Raw genomic sequence first — 14806 nt, forward strand, 5'->3', positions numbered from 1 at the left:
ACAGTGTATGCTCATTCCTCAGCTCCTTCTGCTTGGGCTGAACACATCTCATGGACTGCAAGTTGCCTGAAAGTTTAACTCTTGCAGATAGAGTGCTGGCCAATGCTGTGTGTGCCTGTGATGTCATATGAAGGACCCCAGTGCATTCCATCATCTATCAATGTAGTATGTGGGGTTTTCCTGCTGTAGATGGAAGGAGACTGGTGCTAGGGAGGTCTCTGAGCAGCTTCAGTCTCTTTCCCCTCTTTGTGCTTAGTGATGGTTGAGTCCAGCTCCTTCTGCTGCTGGCTCTGCTTGCTGTAGTGTCTGCTGCGATCTCTCTCTTTCCTGCCTGCTGCCTGCTCTGGATACCTGCCTGTAACCTCCAGCTTCTTCTCCTTCCCCTTGGTGGACCTAGCAGGAGGACATCTGCTGCCTGCTCTCCTGCAGAGGCTCTGAGCTGTGCACGATGACATGAGAGGCAACTTCAAGTGGCGTCATAACCTGGATCACTACTCCATTTTCTGGCTATTTGATTGTATTGGTGATCAATCTGGAGAACGGTGAAATATCCTTGAGGAAGCCGTTTGGATGTGTGGAGACTATAGAGACATGACTGCGCTGGGGACATTGAAGTATCTGCTGTTTCTGTGCATAGGGTTCCTCACTGCAGCTAAGGGTAAGATGTATGTCTATACATAGTTATGGCAAGGGCTTCATCTGATGCTATGGAGAAGGTGCTAGCCCTTAACAAGTTAGACGTAGTCAATGAGGAGCCTGGGTTATGGCACTTCAGATTTGCTAGAATATGGTGATCTGTGATGAATGATGGAAAGGTGCTGGTCCTCAGGCTGTCCATTAGTGGATTAAGGGGAGACTTTTAGCTGTATGCATTACACATTAATCTGCTTGGATATTACCATTGATGGATTTCTATAGGTCTGTGGTGATGGAGGATATGAGCACACCATATAGGTAAGGTGGTGGTGATCCTCCAAATGTTCATCAGTAACAAGCAACAGACTTTAGCTATTTCAAGTGGCTGTGAAAGGATGATCTATTTACTGGATATAGCTCCCAAATTGAATAATATTAGATAAAAAGACATCTTTGTAGCTGCATGCTATGAATATGCACCCTGACAATGATGATATTATAAAGGGGGGTGTTGGTTATCTGCTAAAGAAGGTGAAAACTCCAGGGCACTCCACTAAACAGTAATATACTTAGGAGCCTTGAGAAAGATGTGATAGAGTCATATATCATTCATTGTACCAGTGTCTGCATCCACATTATTAGGAGATTTATTACACAGATCTGATGATGTTTTTCTCTGTAATCAATCTTGAGGATATTATTCATTGTTACAAGTTGTTGCCACTATTAGTGCGTTGGTGTATAGTGTTTTCTTGTGATTCTTGAGATAACCTATTCATGAACTAGGTATAATGTATCTCTCTTGTCTCTAGCTCTCAGTTATCTCCATGCTTATGAGTTTCTTTATCCTCCAGTCTTCAGAGGTAGCTTTAACTTTTGTAATCTGGTCTCCTTACACCCTTTACTTTTGCATTTTCATTAAATTGCTGTGTATATTGTGCCCTGGAGTTATAAAGCTGTGTTTTCTTAGGAAGGAATGGACTCTAGTCCTGAATATATGTGCCCCAATAAGCATATATGGCTATTTAATTCCATTACTTCATGCCTGGTGTTACCTTAGGGTTTTATTGAGCCTCTAGTTTAAGTTCATAACACCTAAGGGGAAATGGTCATATTCAGGGCTTGGCAATTTTAAAAATTCAATATTCTAAATGGAGTAGACAACCATGGCAAAATACAGATGTAAAGATCTGTAAAATATGAATTTTCTGTTGCGTGTGCATGTCTTCACATAACCTCCTACCATATCTCGAATCTAGAATGCCCTATTATTGACTTTAAGACTCATAACTGTGTACACAATTTACTTTTATGGACTAATGCATTGACCTTTATGTGTACAGCTTGTCCAAACAGCGCTCTCTTGTTAGTGCACAACCTGGGACTCCATGCTTAGTCTCCTATGCTACCTAAGGTTGTTCTTGGCATGAACAACAATTTTCATTATTGTGAATCTAAATCTCAGAATCACTAAGGTTTCTCATTAAGGAAAGTCTATAAAAGGAATATGAAGGTGTCTTTTGCATATGCTTTCCGTCTTTAGGAAATATCATATTAGAGAAAAGTTAAGCAGAAAATGCAGTTTAGTTCGGGTGTGTAACTTGGAATATTCCCATGATGATTTTAGGGTATTCTGTATATTACAATGTACCCAGATGAATATTTTGTACTACTTGTTTACATGGCTTCTGCTGAAGCATCCTTGCAATCTGATCTGGTAAGCAGGAGGAAGTGTGTGATATTCTCTGCACAAGCTTTGAATACATCTCCAGACTGAGCAATTCGTGTGTAGCCTGTAGATGCAATAGACATGTTGTGTATGTTAGTGACTGTGTGTGGGCTTTCTTCTTCAATGTTCCTTCTCCCCCTCACTTTCTACAGTAATCTATCAGTTACAGTCAGCTTTTTATGTGGGTGAAAGATGATTTCAACTGAAATTTTGGATTTTCCGGTTAAAATATCACTTTCTGTAGATGTATCTATCATTCCTGTATATAGTAAATGATTTGTCTTGTACACTGTAAATCTACTGTAAGGATTATTATCGAGCACCTTACAACATAAAGTCATAAACGCTATGAAGCATTGGTCAACAACTCATGCAAAACTACGATTTCCAGCATGCCCTTACCGTTGTAGTCATGGAAATGTAATTCAGCAAAGGCTACAGGTTGTAGATGACTGATATAGATCATATTGGGTAAGAGATATATCCACTTTCTTGACATATATTGCATAAGTCAATGGGTCCATTAGCCATGAACTTTTTTTTTTCTAAGAATCCATTCTCTGTATTGGTTTTCTGACATCCATAGAAAACTTTGACCATTGTGGTTCCATTGGTTTTCAATATTTTACTGTAAAAGTACAAGAATCAAGGAGTAACATACAATAGACTAAGAACCAAGTCTTTTAACCGAATTCCTTTCTTATATCCAAGAATATTCTTGAAGGAGCAAAGACTGTAAAATGAATGATGTTCAGCTATCTACTCAACCAAACCATCACTTGCTTGAAAAACTATTTCATTTAGGCATTTCTCTGTTAAATTTCATATGAATGACTTAAAAGTGAAGTGGTCAATGGTGAAGTCTCAGGTGTGTTGCACTGGCTGACCTGATTTCAATAACATGCCTCCCGGCCTCCTGCTCAGGAAAAGGCTTTGGTAAATCTGGGCACCCGCAGCACATCTGATGCTGGAACATTTCATGCACTAGCTTGCAGGTTTTAGCATAAATCCTAACATACTTTAATAAACCCAGACATGATGGATCTGAAACCTGGCATTTACACACATTTTGAATTCATAAGCTGCACTGTGTATGGAATTTCCAAGTCTTCATATTTCACTGTCACTGCATACGCAGACATTATATACTATACTTGCACTGGGAGAACATTCTGATCCAACATAGCACATGCATGACTTAATATTGTATCGATTTATGAGGCTACATAGTTTAGCCCTTGACCTCCACATATCTTTTCTAAGCAGAAGAGTATAGGGATGTACTTAAGTGAGGTTTACATGAAGCCATCAAAATATGCACTAAAATCTGCAATAGATCATTGTAAAAATAACACTGTTCATGTCATATTTTCTGACCAAAAGTTTTGTAAAGAAAATGTCTTGGATTCACAATAATGATAGGTTCATAATGACATTCTTTACGTTTATCTACTAGTAAGATATACAGTATGTAAGGACATTTGCCGCAATCCTGGAATGATAGGGTTAATCACGGGTATCTCCTCACTACTGTATCTTTAAAACTGGTGGGCTGCGTCAATCAGAAGTATTTAGTAGACTATTTTTGGTTGCCAGGCAACGCTTGTATTTGATAATCTTTCAATTGTTCAATCTCAGTTTTTCTTGCAAGTGAATATTTCTTTTGCAATAACTGCTATATTAGTATTTTTATTAAAATAAAACTGTTTTAGGTGGATACACTAAGTGGACATGTTAAGCACCCAGGGCAGTGTATAACACAGGAAGAAGCTGTGTCCGCATAGACCGTGACAGGTGGAGGGGGGACCAGATAATCCTCAGCATCATTTCTGTCACAGGGGCCTCCTATAGAATGCTGTACAGAAGGTAGTTAGGCTTGTACTGCGGAGGAAGTAGCTGAGAATTCATAAGTAAGTCAGTACAATATAGGAAATACATGTACTGTATGGGTCAGGGCAGGCTGATAAAACCCCTACATCATTTGCCAACCCAAAGCAGCTGTTTCAGAGGGTCCACAATAATCTTTTCTCCTAATTTTTTTAGCTACCTACCTACATAGAAATCACATACCCACCTTAAAGGGGTGTTCTCATTTCAGCAAATTAATGTTATTGTTTGTGTAATGAAAAGTTATACAATTTTCCCATATCATTTCTGTATCAATTCCTCACAGTTATCTAGATCTCTGGACAGAAATTTGACCATGGTCACACAGGAGCACAGCTCATTATAACACACAGCTCTGATTACTCCCTATGATATAACAAGCCGTGCACCTCTGTGACCACGGTCAGATTTCTGTCTACTGGAAATAAACACAGAAACTTTCTATAGATTGAAGCAAGCAGAGATCTAGAAAACCATTAAAAAATTGATACAGGAAGTACATTGGGAAATTCAATAACTATTCATTACACAAACAATAACATGAATTTACTGAAATGGGAATACCCTCTTAATTATGCAGTTTTAAAGGGGTTGGCCCCTTTATGTTTTTAGCAATATGTGTGGGGGGCAAGATATCATGTAATTTACCAATATACATCTATTAAATAGTCTGTATTGCTTGATATGTAATCTAAAGCCTCCGGTTTCAAAAATGTCTTTTACTGCCTTAGCGGCCATTCCTGACCATAACATGGCCGTAGATGGAGGGTCATGTGATCCCAACTGTCAAGAGGACCCAAACCTCAAAATTCTGGAATTGAACCCAAACCAGAACACACACTCGTAATAACTGCGATCGGTGCTAGTACCATTCAGTTATTAACTCTTTAAATGTCACCAGCAGAACCATCGGTGGCATTAAAATGCCTCCTGGCACATGCACACCTCCGTTTTTCAGATGATCGTCTTTCCCCATTATTTTATAAAAAGCAACAATCTCCTGGAAAATGTCAGCACACAATTAATTTGCCAGCTAGCACCGATTGCAGGTGATAATGGCAGGTAAGTGAGCTGATCCTGAACTTCTTATTTAGTCTGGGTCCTGGTCCGCTCATGACTATCCATGACCAATCTCCATTCCAGGACATTATAATATCATACATTGGTCATGGACAAATAGGATCACATGACCTTCCATCCCCCACTAGTTATCACCTGCATCAAATCTGCTCATTAATTTGATTGTAGTGCTCAGTGAGGATTGCTGCTTCCTTGAAGGACAATGATGCCACAACCATGCATCCAGCTCTTTGCTGCTTAGTCCTATTCAACTTGATGGGGCTGAACTGCAATAACAAGCATAACTGCTGGATGTTATGTGATGGTAGTGTGCTTGCTTGGAAGCTCACATGTGCTTTCATACTCTAAACACCTTTTAAATCTTTTCTCAGCATAAACAGAACCTAGAGATTGAGACTTTCCAGTGAGCACAAGGCATTTCAATCCTTCTATAAGTTGCTTTATGTGCATGAGAGCAGTAATATTGCTAGGAAACAGGGAGGAAAAAGTGTTAGATTTTGGAACACTACAATAAACCCAGCATGTACTGCATTAACTTTGCCTGAATAGAAGTTAATATTTGATTTTCTGGTAGTCAAACTATCACCTGTCTAGTCAGAATGTACAGTAAATGTATGGGCAGGGTTACTGCTGAGCTCATGCTTTAATAACCATCATATTCAAGTTTTCAATGTATGGATTTCTTCTTTGAGAGATTCAGTTTAGTAAAAATAGATGAAATATATTCTGAACCATAACTGGATTAAATAGATGGAAAGTCAAGTGATGCACTTTCTATTTCTGACAGTCTAGGTACAAACTTACTATTTTTAAAAGAAGTTTAGCACCACCAGGAAAGTTGTTTGTAGTGCCTACAGCTGTCAGCACACAGAGAATATTCGATTCTAACCTGATACTGCTTCTTTCACATAGAGTCTAGAAAAGCTCTCTTCCCAAGAGGCAGTCTGTCACTACTTTAGACATATATATTGTATTTTCTACAGTATGTGGACTTTGCAAGAGTACATTCATTTTATATTCATGACGCATATAGCATGAAATGTGAAAATGTATGGATTTCAGGGAGGATTGAGCACTATTAATATGAATAGATGTTCCCTGGATATAAGGTTTTCATGGTTTTGTATACATGGTTTAGAAATTAAACCGGTATATGATGGAATGTCAAATGGTTCAATACACTGCATATTTTATTAATATAATAGATTAGCTACTATATTAACACCACCCCCGGAGGAAGCCACACAGCAGAACCTGGGGTCAGGTCTGAAAGTTTCTGGCTTTATTTTATACAAAGTGCTTGGAAATTCTAATATTTGTGAGTATAATAAATAGTTTTTCATCAATGTTTTGGTCTTGCTGATCTACACCATAGGTCTGTCTTACTTCATTCAATTTCTATAGGGAAAAAAGGAGATTGAGGAGGAAAAACATGCATGTTATTCCATCTGTGTGTGTACGGAACCATAGATACCTTGTGTAGTTGACCCAGGTATCCCTAAAAAATGTCGGTCTCAATGAGGCATAAACTCCTTAATTGCTCTGGTGTCTAGCAGCTATAGCAAACATTATCAAACCAGGGATTCCTAGTCCATCAAGAACACTAGTAAATGCCAAGCCAGAAGCTGACTAATGCTTACATCTGATGAGGACACAGATTCCATGGATATTCTGAACTGCTTTAGTAACATCACATAATAGACGTTATCAGGCCTGGCAAATAGCAGCATGGGAGAATAAATGGAAATATGTAGTTATCTAAACAGTAGTAGCAGATCCTTTAAACAGTTTGTGGACACAATAAGGGGTAAATAAGAAAAATATGTGCTCCCCTCTAAGCAGGGACTTCCTTATCATGCTTTGTGACCACCATCCTATCCTGGGCCTCAGGGGTGATCTTGACATACATAACAATCCTGAGGTGACTCATATGCCATTAGTGCCAGATTGCTCATTCATTTTATTAAATGTGCTGGTCACCTAGCACGACCTCTGCTGGTGCTTTCTGACAGTCCCATGTGTACAGATAGAAAGGTGCTATGTTTCCATTCTAGAAATAGATGAGTAGGGAGGGGTGTTTAAGTCCACATTTGTCCAGCTTTTTCCACTGTTCACAGTTAACTTACTTTGTAATGTATGTCTGTTGCCATTGTTTATTCAAAAACTTGAAGATTTTAAAAAACAAAGATTTTAACCCCTTAAGGATGCAGCCGTTTTGTAGCACAAGCCCCAATATTTGTAATGTGGTGTGTTGCTTTACATGGTTACAAGGTTTGAACACCTTAACTTACCAAAGGGATTTTGAGAGAGATTTTTTGTCACATGTTGTACTTCCTGCCCATTAGTGGTAAATTTCAGTTGATATGTTTTGTGTTTATTTATAAAATAAAATGTAAAATTAATTTGCAAAATTCTAAAGTACACCTTTTTAAAGCAGTTGTATTCTCTTAGGGCCTTGACCTCTTTAGTTGTTTCTAGTATTACTGCACTAGTTCAGAAATGGTTTGTGGAACATTTTGTTAATGGCGTTGACTAGGTACCCAAACCTTCTAGTTATTAATCCAACTGAACTGTAGATGTATTGGAAAAAAAGTCAAACCTAAGGCAGAGTCATTTTGGTTGGAAACAATATGAATTTTGCATTGACTACATAATGATGAACCTGTAACAGGTTAACAAACTCAATCAGAGCTTGCTGCAACGGGAGGTGTTACATGGGGTTGTCAGCTGTAAGATACCCTGGGTTTTCCATGCCGGCTCAGCACTGGTGGTGAGCTGAATCAGAATGAGCTCCTTGATGTACTATTACTGCATGGAGCACTGAGTCACAGGGCTCCATGCAGTAATATTATGTCAAGGAGCACTAAAAAGTTAATGTTGTGAATAACTGGTGTATCAGATAACAACTAATCTACGGTATAACCTGTTATACCTGGTTTGAGCTAGGGTACATAAGGAAACCATAAAAAGTCTTCTAATTGATGTGTTGGCAGCAGTAAAAATTGGCAAGCATAAAAATCTGAGCATTTTGCCATAGTCAAATAACTTTGATAGGACTTTTGTAATCTGCAGTGGTTATTTTCCATAATTTAAATCTGGTAACATCAGATAATTGACATTATCAGGCCTGGTAAGTACCAGCATGGGAGAATAAATGGAAATATGTGGTTACCTAACCAGTAGTAGCAGATCCTTTAAACATTTTGTGCACACAATAGGTAGCCTACCAATACTTTTTTAGCGTAATTTTTGCCTCATAATTAAACCAATAAAAAGGAAATGTACCAACTTTTAAACCCCTACATTAATGTGGTTTGTCATTTCTGCTTCCCATTTTTATTTCTCACTGTGCGACAAACACATTAAGGCCACGATATAAAATCACGGTGCAAAACCAGCCAGTGTTCTTATGGAAAACATCATGTGGATGTTACTTTAAAACATACCATGTACCTAAAGATGTAGACAAGGCATCCAAACCTTCCAGTTATTAGTCCAACTGAACTGGAGATGTATTGGGAAAAAAGTGAAACCTAAGCTAAAGAGGTTATAGTTATTTAAAAAGGACACAATATCAATTTTCTGAGACTTCCTAACCAGTTACATGAAACTTACCACTAATTCATCATTCATCAAAACAACACTTTAGATTTATTCATGAAACATACAAAATAAGAGATTTTAAATTGACATCAACAAATTCTCAATGTAATTGTTTTGCAGTATTTGAAAACTCGTGTGATTTTATAAATTAGTCATCATGCAATTTGCCATAAAAAGAAGCACACCAGACACAATAGTAAAAAAGGTGGCCTCAAGGACAGACTGCACTCACATTATTCAGATGCTGCGTGCAATTAGATTTTCAATTGACCTGGTAATGGATTGTTGGTGATCTTATTTCATGTAATTGCAGACTGAATTCCTCATGAAAATAAGGTGTAATGTAGAAAATGGGATTCATGCTATGTGTTTAAATGATTCCTACTCATAAGGAGAGTACTCCTGTTGAAGAAAATGAATTGCTGGAAGTACTTTCATATTTTGTGGGGCCACTATTCTTAATTGCTTTAATGCATATTGCAATATTTGACTCTTGTTCTTGTGTTTCTATCCATATACTAATCGAGAGACATGAACTTGTTTTTATGTGAGCGCTGCTTTCAATTATATGTATTCAATCATATATCTACATATAGAGTGAACGTTCCAAGGCATTGATAAAACTGTAATATACGATAATTTGCTTTTCTAAACTTCAAATTCATGGCTAAGTTTTCAAAGCAGCAATAGACTCAGAATTAGAGATGAGTAGACTTGTTGATTCTGTTCAGTTTCGGGCTCAGGTTCGGCACGCGCAACCGGGACATGTTGGCGGAATTGCCGTCGGACAGCCAATTTGGCAGATTGACCCCCCTTGTTACTAGCCATGGCTGGTAGAAGCAAAGCAGATTAGGGCACATTCATTAATGCCATCTGACATTTAGACAGCATGATCAATGAGACAATCATCAAAATCAGAAACTGTTCCATGTTCGTCTTTTCCACCAGATTTCGGGCAAAATTAACATTAGAATTGTACAGAAAAGTATTTCAATATTATATTCCCTTTGGGCATAATCTCTCCATAGCATTAACTACTAACAGTAAATTTCATAAATGCTCCTTTATCCAGCATCTATGGAGATTAATATTTTAGAAATAATTTTGAACAGTGAGTCTGAAGTTACATGACCTTTATCAAGGGAATTTACAACATTTCAGCCCTATCCATCCAGATAGATGAGAACCAATAGATGAGAACCAATACCAATTAATTACATATATAGAGTAATAAGTGAATTTAGTTTTCACATTTCTATTATTACATATTTTCATTTTGTTAAGGATGAAGGAGGAGGCTAAAATTGATAATGCTGGGATAACATATTAAATTCAAAGATGTTAGGCTTCTTACCACTTTTGCCCATAATGCACTGGCCTGTTTGTGTTTTCTACAGATAATTGTATTGATTAGCACAGGAGGGGATTGTACAAGATGTACTAACAATTCATTGGAAATCTCATTTCTTTTTGTTAACTAGTCCATATTTTGACAAATTATGTTTTAGCAACCAAGTCCAATGTCACATTTAATATATTTACCATTTCAACAGCAAATCTGTAACTAATATATTGCACTTTAGTTCTTAGAAAATGATCTTCAGTGTACATTAATGGTCCCATTTCTTGTAACACAAGGTCAATGAAATAGAGAGGAGCATAGAAGGGACAGAAATTCTAGAGCTGATCCTGTTCAACTATCCTTTAGTTATTCATTTTTCACTTCTACCATCAGTGCCATAAAATGCGAATGTATCTATGAGAACTATTCTAAGTTAGCATGTGTTGCGCATTTATTCCACATTGTTACCTGCCGTAAATGCTGTAGACATTTTGATCTATGGTAAGTTATACATTGCCGGCACTAATGAGTATATTTTCTTGGATTTTCGCTGATACCTTTTTCTTATATTATTGTTACTTGCTTTGTATATTGTTTTTCTGTATTCTTTGTACACTCTAAGATCACATTTTCAGCTTGCATATAAAAATATATAAGATGCTTATATCAATATTGCTAGTTATCCTTAGATAAGACAGTTAACAAGTGTCAGAATTTTGCTGCTGTAATCTGTGTGGCCAAAAAACTCTGTTGTACAATGCCTCAAAACAATTTACTACAATGCCTATGTAACAGGCAGGTGTAATGGCAAGAGAATAGACTTTTTTGTAAATTAGCTGTTGTATTGCTTTCAAAATGTAAAAACGTAAAAGTGTGAATGGAGATGTATTTATACCAACATATGGTTTCTCCTGTCCTGTATTTCTGTGCCACATGAATCTTTATATAGTGTACATGACATTTTTCTTCCGTATGTGCACGTATGTCACTGTATACATACCGTATCTATATAAAATATGGCTGGCGGGCAAATGATGGCTGGCTAAATATTGCCTGGTTGACAGAATGCAGCTCCTGCTGATTATGGTCTCCCTGGAACCTGCATGTATATATTGTTACAGTCGGTGCGCAGCAAGCAGTATGCAGCACGTATGCAACACATATTTTAAAGGTTCCCGTAGACTTCTATGAGACATACGGAATGTAAATACTGTACAAAATAACACATTCTCTATAATCTTTTAACTGTATGGCCATTTAAATGAATGCTACCCTTATAAAAAATGGTATGGTACAGGTAGCATACAGCCATTTGTGTAAAAGAGGCCTTAGTGTTGTTCGCATTAATCCACCCAAACCTGAATCACCTGATCTGAACTAATATGCTGAGTCCAGTTAAAGGGAACCTGTCACCAGGAGACACATTTTTAGCACTACCCCAGTCCCCACAGAGCATAGTACATACACTACCAATGTATTTTTGTATAAAAAATAGGTTTTACAGAAAAAAAGCTATGTTATATTGTACCTTTATTTAGCATCTGCTGTGTGACTAGGCAGTTGCCAATTGGGAGGGGCTGGGAAGCAGCTTCTTCATGTGACCTTTTCAAATATATGAAAACACCCATCACTGGGCTTAGCGACGCCCCCTGCTGCTCTACAGCCAATCCCGAGTGTTGGGAGTTATTCATATATTTGAAAAGGTCCCATGTTTCTCAAGGGTGTGGGGGAACTGCTCCTTTCCAGCCCCTCCCAATAGGCAACTGCCTAGTCACACAGCAGATGCTAATGAAATGTACAATATAACATATCTTTTTTTTCTGTAAAACCTATTTTTTATACAAAAACACTTTGGCAGTGTATGTACTATGCCCTGTGAGGACTGGGGGAGTGCTGAAAATGGGTCTCCTGGTGACAGGTTCCCTTTAAGCATATTTTGGTCAGGCAACACATATACTGGATTCATACAGTGAACTTGGCAATGTGAAATCACCCTAACTTTATCAATAACATTTGGTTTTTGCCTAAATTGTCCAAAAGATTTAGGAATTTATATTTTTAAATGCCAATAGCAATAAGATTTTCCACTACTACACTGTGCACATAAGTAGTGATTTATAACTTTTCAGTCAAAACATTACAGTGGATAAATCAGGTTTATGCATAGTTAAAGGTGAAGTACACTAAATGTTAAAGATTGTTTATGTATCAACATTTTAATTAGAGTAGTTATATAACTACACAGAAGTAAGGTTGTAAGGTTGAAAGTAGACTCAAGTCCACCTACCCACAGTGATGCACAGGAAGGCAAAAACCTCTATGGGACACACACATATCTTGCACACCTGTCCAATTGTCATGCAGGCAGGTTTACAACATGAAAAAGACCCATGTGGATAAACTCATATATACTGTTCCCTCTGCTTGCCATGTGAATAGTTAAGCACAGTGGTGATGTGAGACCTGATGTGGCTACAAGATGTGAGTGCTAGGTCTCAGATAGTAGGCTATTCCTAAACCCTGAGGTGGGCAGAGCTACCTAAGACAATACCTCTCACTCTTCACATGGCTCCAGACTGCAGTGCTAACAGAATGGGGCCATCCCGGAGTAGGCTGTGGCCCTTGTAATACCTGGATTATCATCAGAGACATACTGTATATGTGTATGTGATGGAGGAAGTTGAGTTTTTATGTGTGTTGGGGGGCTATCAGGGTTTCCAATGTACATACAGTTTAGTATAGATCAAGGAAATCAACCACTGAAAAAACAGTAAAAACCTACAAATACCCACCTTGGCTCCTTTTCATTTTGATCCTTGTGCTGTTCGTTGTTAGTTTTGAGATGCCGAGATCACCTAGAAAAGAAAGTTTTAATTAGCAGCACAGAGCATGGAGACGAGATGTCCCGCACTTCAGGCTGCTAATTATCCTATGAAGAGGGTGGTCATGTAACGCGAGAACCGTGGGAGAGGAATGTGCGTGAGCAGCCCGGAGAGACGGACATCATGGGTTTGGGAGGATATCGAGGTAAAAGCTCTTCCTTTCTGGACATTATCTGGACAGGACAAGGTTCTAGAGTCATAGTAAGTCCATTTAGAAAAAAACACAGTCAGTAATTGTACTCTGCTAGCTGCTGTGTGACATCCAGCTCATCTAGTCAGTAACATACCATATGGGGAGATGACACATCTTAGGCAGAATTGCAGTGAGGATAGAATTTTAATGAAAATAATCTGCATTAAAAAGGAGATAACCTAGTAGGGGCTATAGAATGTGAAACTTATAGGCAAAAAGTAGGAAAGCAGCACTCCGTGTCAAATAGGTGTTTATTTCACCAGTGGAGAAATGTGAATAGAATGTGAAACTTAGATAATGCGGATGCTAAGATCAGTAATATTAAAAAAAATTTAAAAAATAATATTGACAGAAAAGGAGCCAAAAATTGTTCATGAAGAACAATTTGGTGTTTTCCATGGCTTATAGCAGACATTTTTCTCTTATTAAGAAAATTGTACAAATATACCCCATTTTACTGCGAGATTCTTCTTTGGTGCCCATTGACGAAGGAGATATAAAATGTATAGCTGGATGTGCCCCTGCTATTGGTACTCATTTGTGTTTTCGATTTTGAAATTGCAGTACTAGCAATGCAATTACATGATCAAATGTTATACTTGTAACAAACAATATATTTGGACACACTACAGACCCATTAAAAGTCTGAATCAGACGACACTTATCGGATGTTATCAATGATTCAGTCAACATCTCTGCTGCATCTAGACATTTAAGAGTTTTTCATGGATGACTATTGCAGTATTCTAACCTACTAGTCTGGATGACATTAAAAAGAAACTTATAAATCATGAAACATTTTAGATTTTTATGTTGGAGAGTAGCTTTCCACTGGGTTTAAACAAAAGGCTGGATTTTATTCTAAATTATTAGGTAATCATTGTCTCTCAACTGATATGCATGGCCAGTGTATAACTATTACCTTATATACTCGAGTATAAGCCTAGTTTTTCAGCACAAAATTTGTGCTCAAAAACCCTAACTCGGCTTATACTCGAGTCAACTAAAACATAAAGACAAAACTCACCTTTCTGACGTCACCTGTAGGTCCTCTTCTGTCTGAGACAGTCTGAGACAGAAGATGACCTACAGGGGACGTTGGAAAGATGAGTACAGTGTTATTTTTTTTCAGGCTGTATGCTACAGGGGCTGGGCAGGCTGTATGCTACAGGGGCTGGGCAGGCTGTATGCTACAGGGGCTGGGCAGGCTGTATGCTACAGGGGCTGGGCAGGCTGTATGCTACAGGGGCTGGGCAGGCTGTATGCTACAGGGGCTTGCAGACTATATACTGGGAGGCTGTAACCAATGCATTTCCCACCCTCGGCTTATACTCGAGTCAATAGGTTTTCCCAATTTTTTGTGTTGAAATAAGGGATCTCGGCTTATACTCGGGTCGGCTTATACTCGAGTATATCTATATTCATTATGTTCTGATTTTGGTCTGTGTTATTTG

At 38.0% G+C, this 14806-nt stretch overlaps 1 protein-coding gene across 2 annotated transcripts in view; it reads left to right on the plus strand.

Annotated features, from left to right (window-relative positions):
• Window positions 1–520: 520 nt before the first annotated feature.
• CSMD1 (CUB and Sushi multiple domains 1) overlaps window positions 521–14806 on the plus strand; it is a 1135715-nt gene continuing 1121429 nt past the window's right edge. For both annotated transcript variants that reach the window (XM_072142316.1, XM_072142317.1), the window contains exon 1: window positions 521–658. In XM_072142316.1, coding sequence (XP_071998417.1) covers window positions 571–658 — 88 coding nt within the window. In that variant the 5' untranslated portion in view covers window positions 521–570. The remainder of the gene's footprint in view (window positions 659–14806) is intronic.

The sequence above is a fragment of the Engystomops pustulosus genome, chromosome 3 (genome assembly GCF_040894005.1).
Source record: "Engystomops pustulosus chromosome 3, aEngPut4.maternal, whole genome shotgun sequence".
NCBI lineage: Eukaryota > Metazoa > Chordata > Amphibia > Anura > Leptodactylidae > Engystomops > Engystomops pustulosus.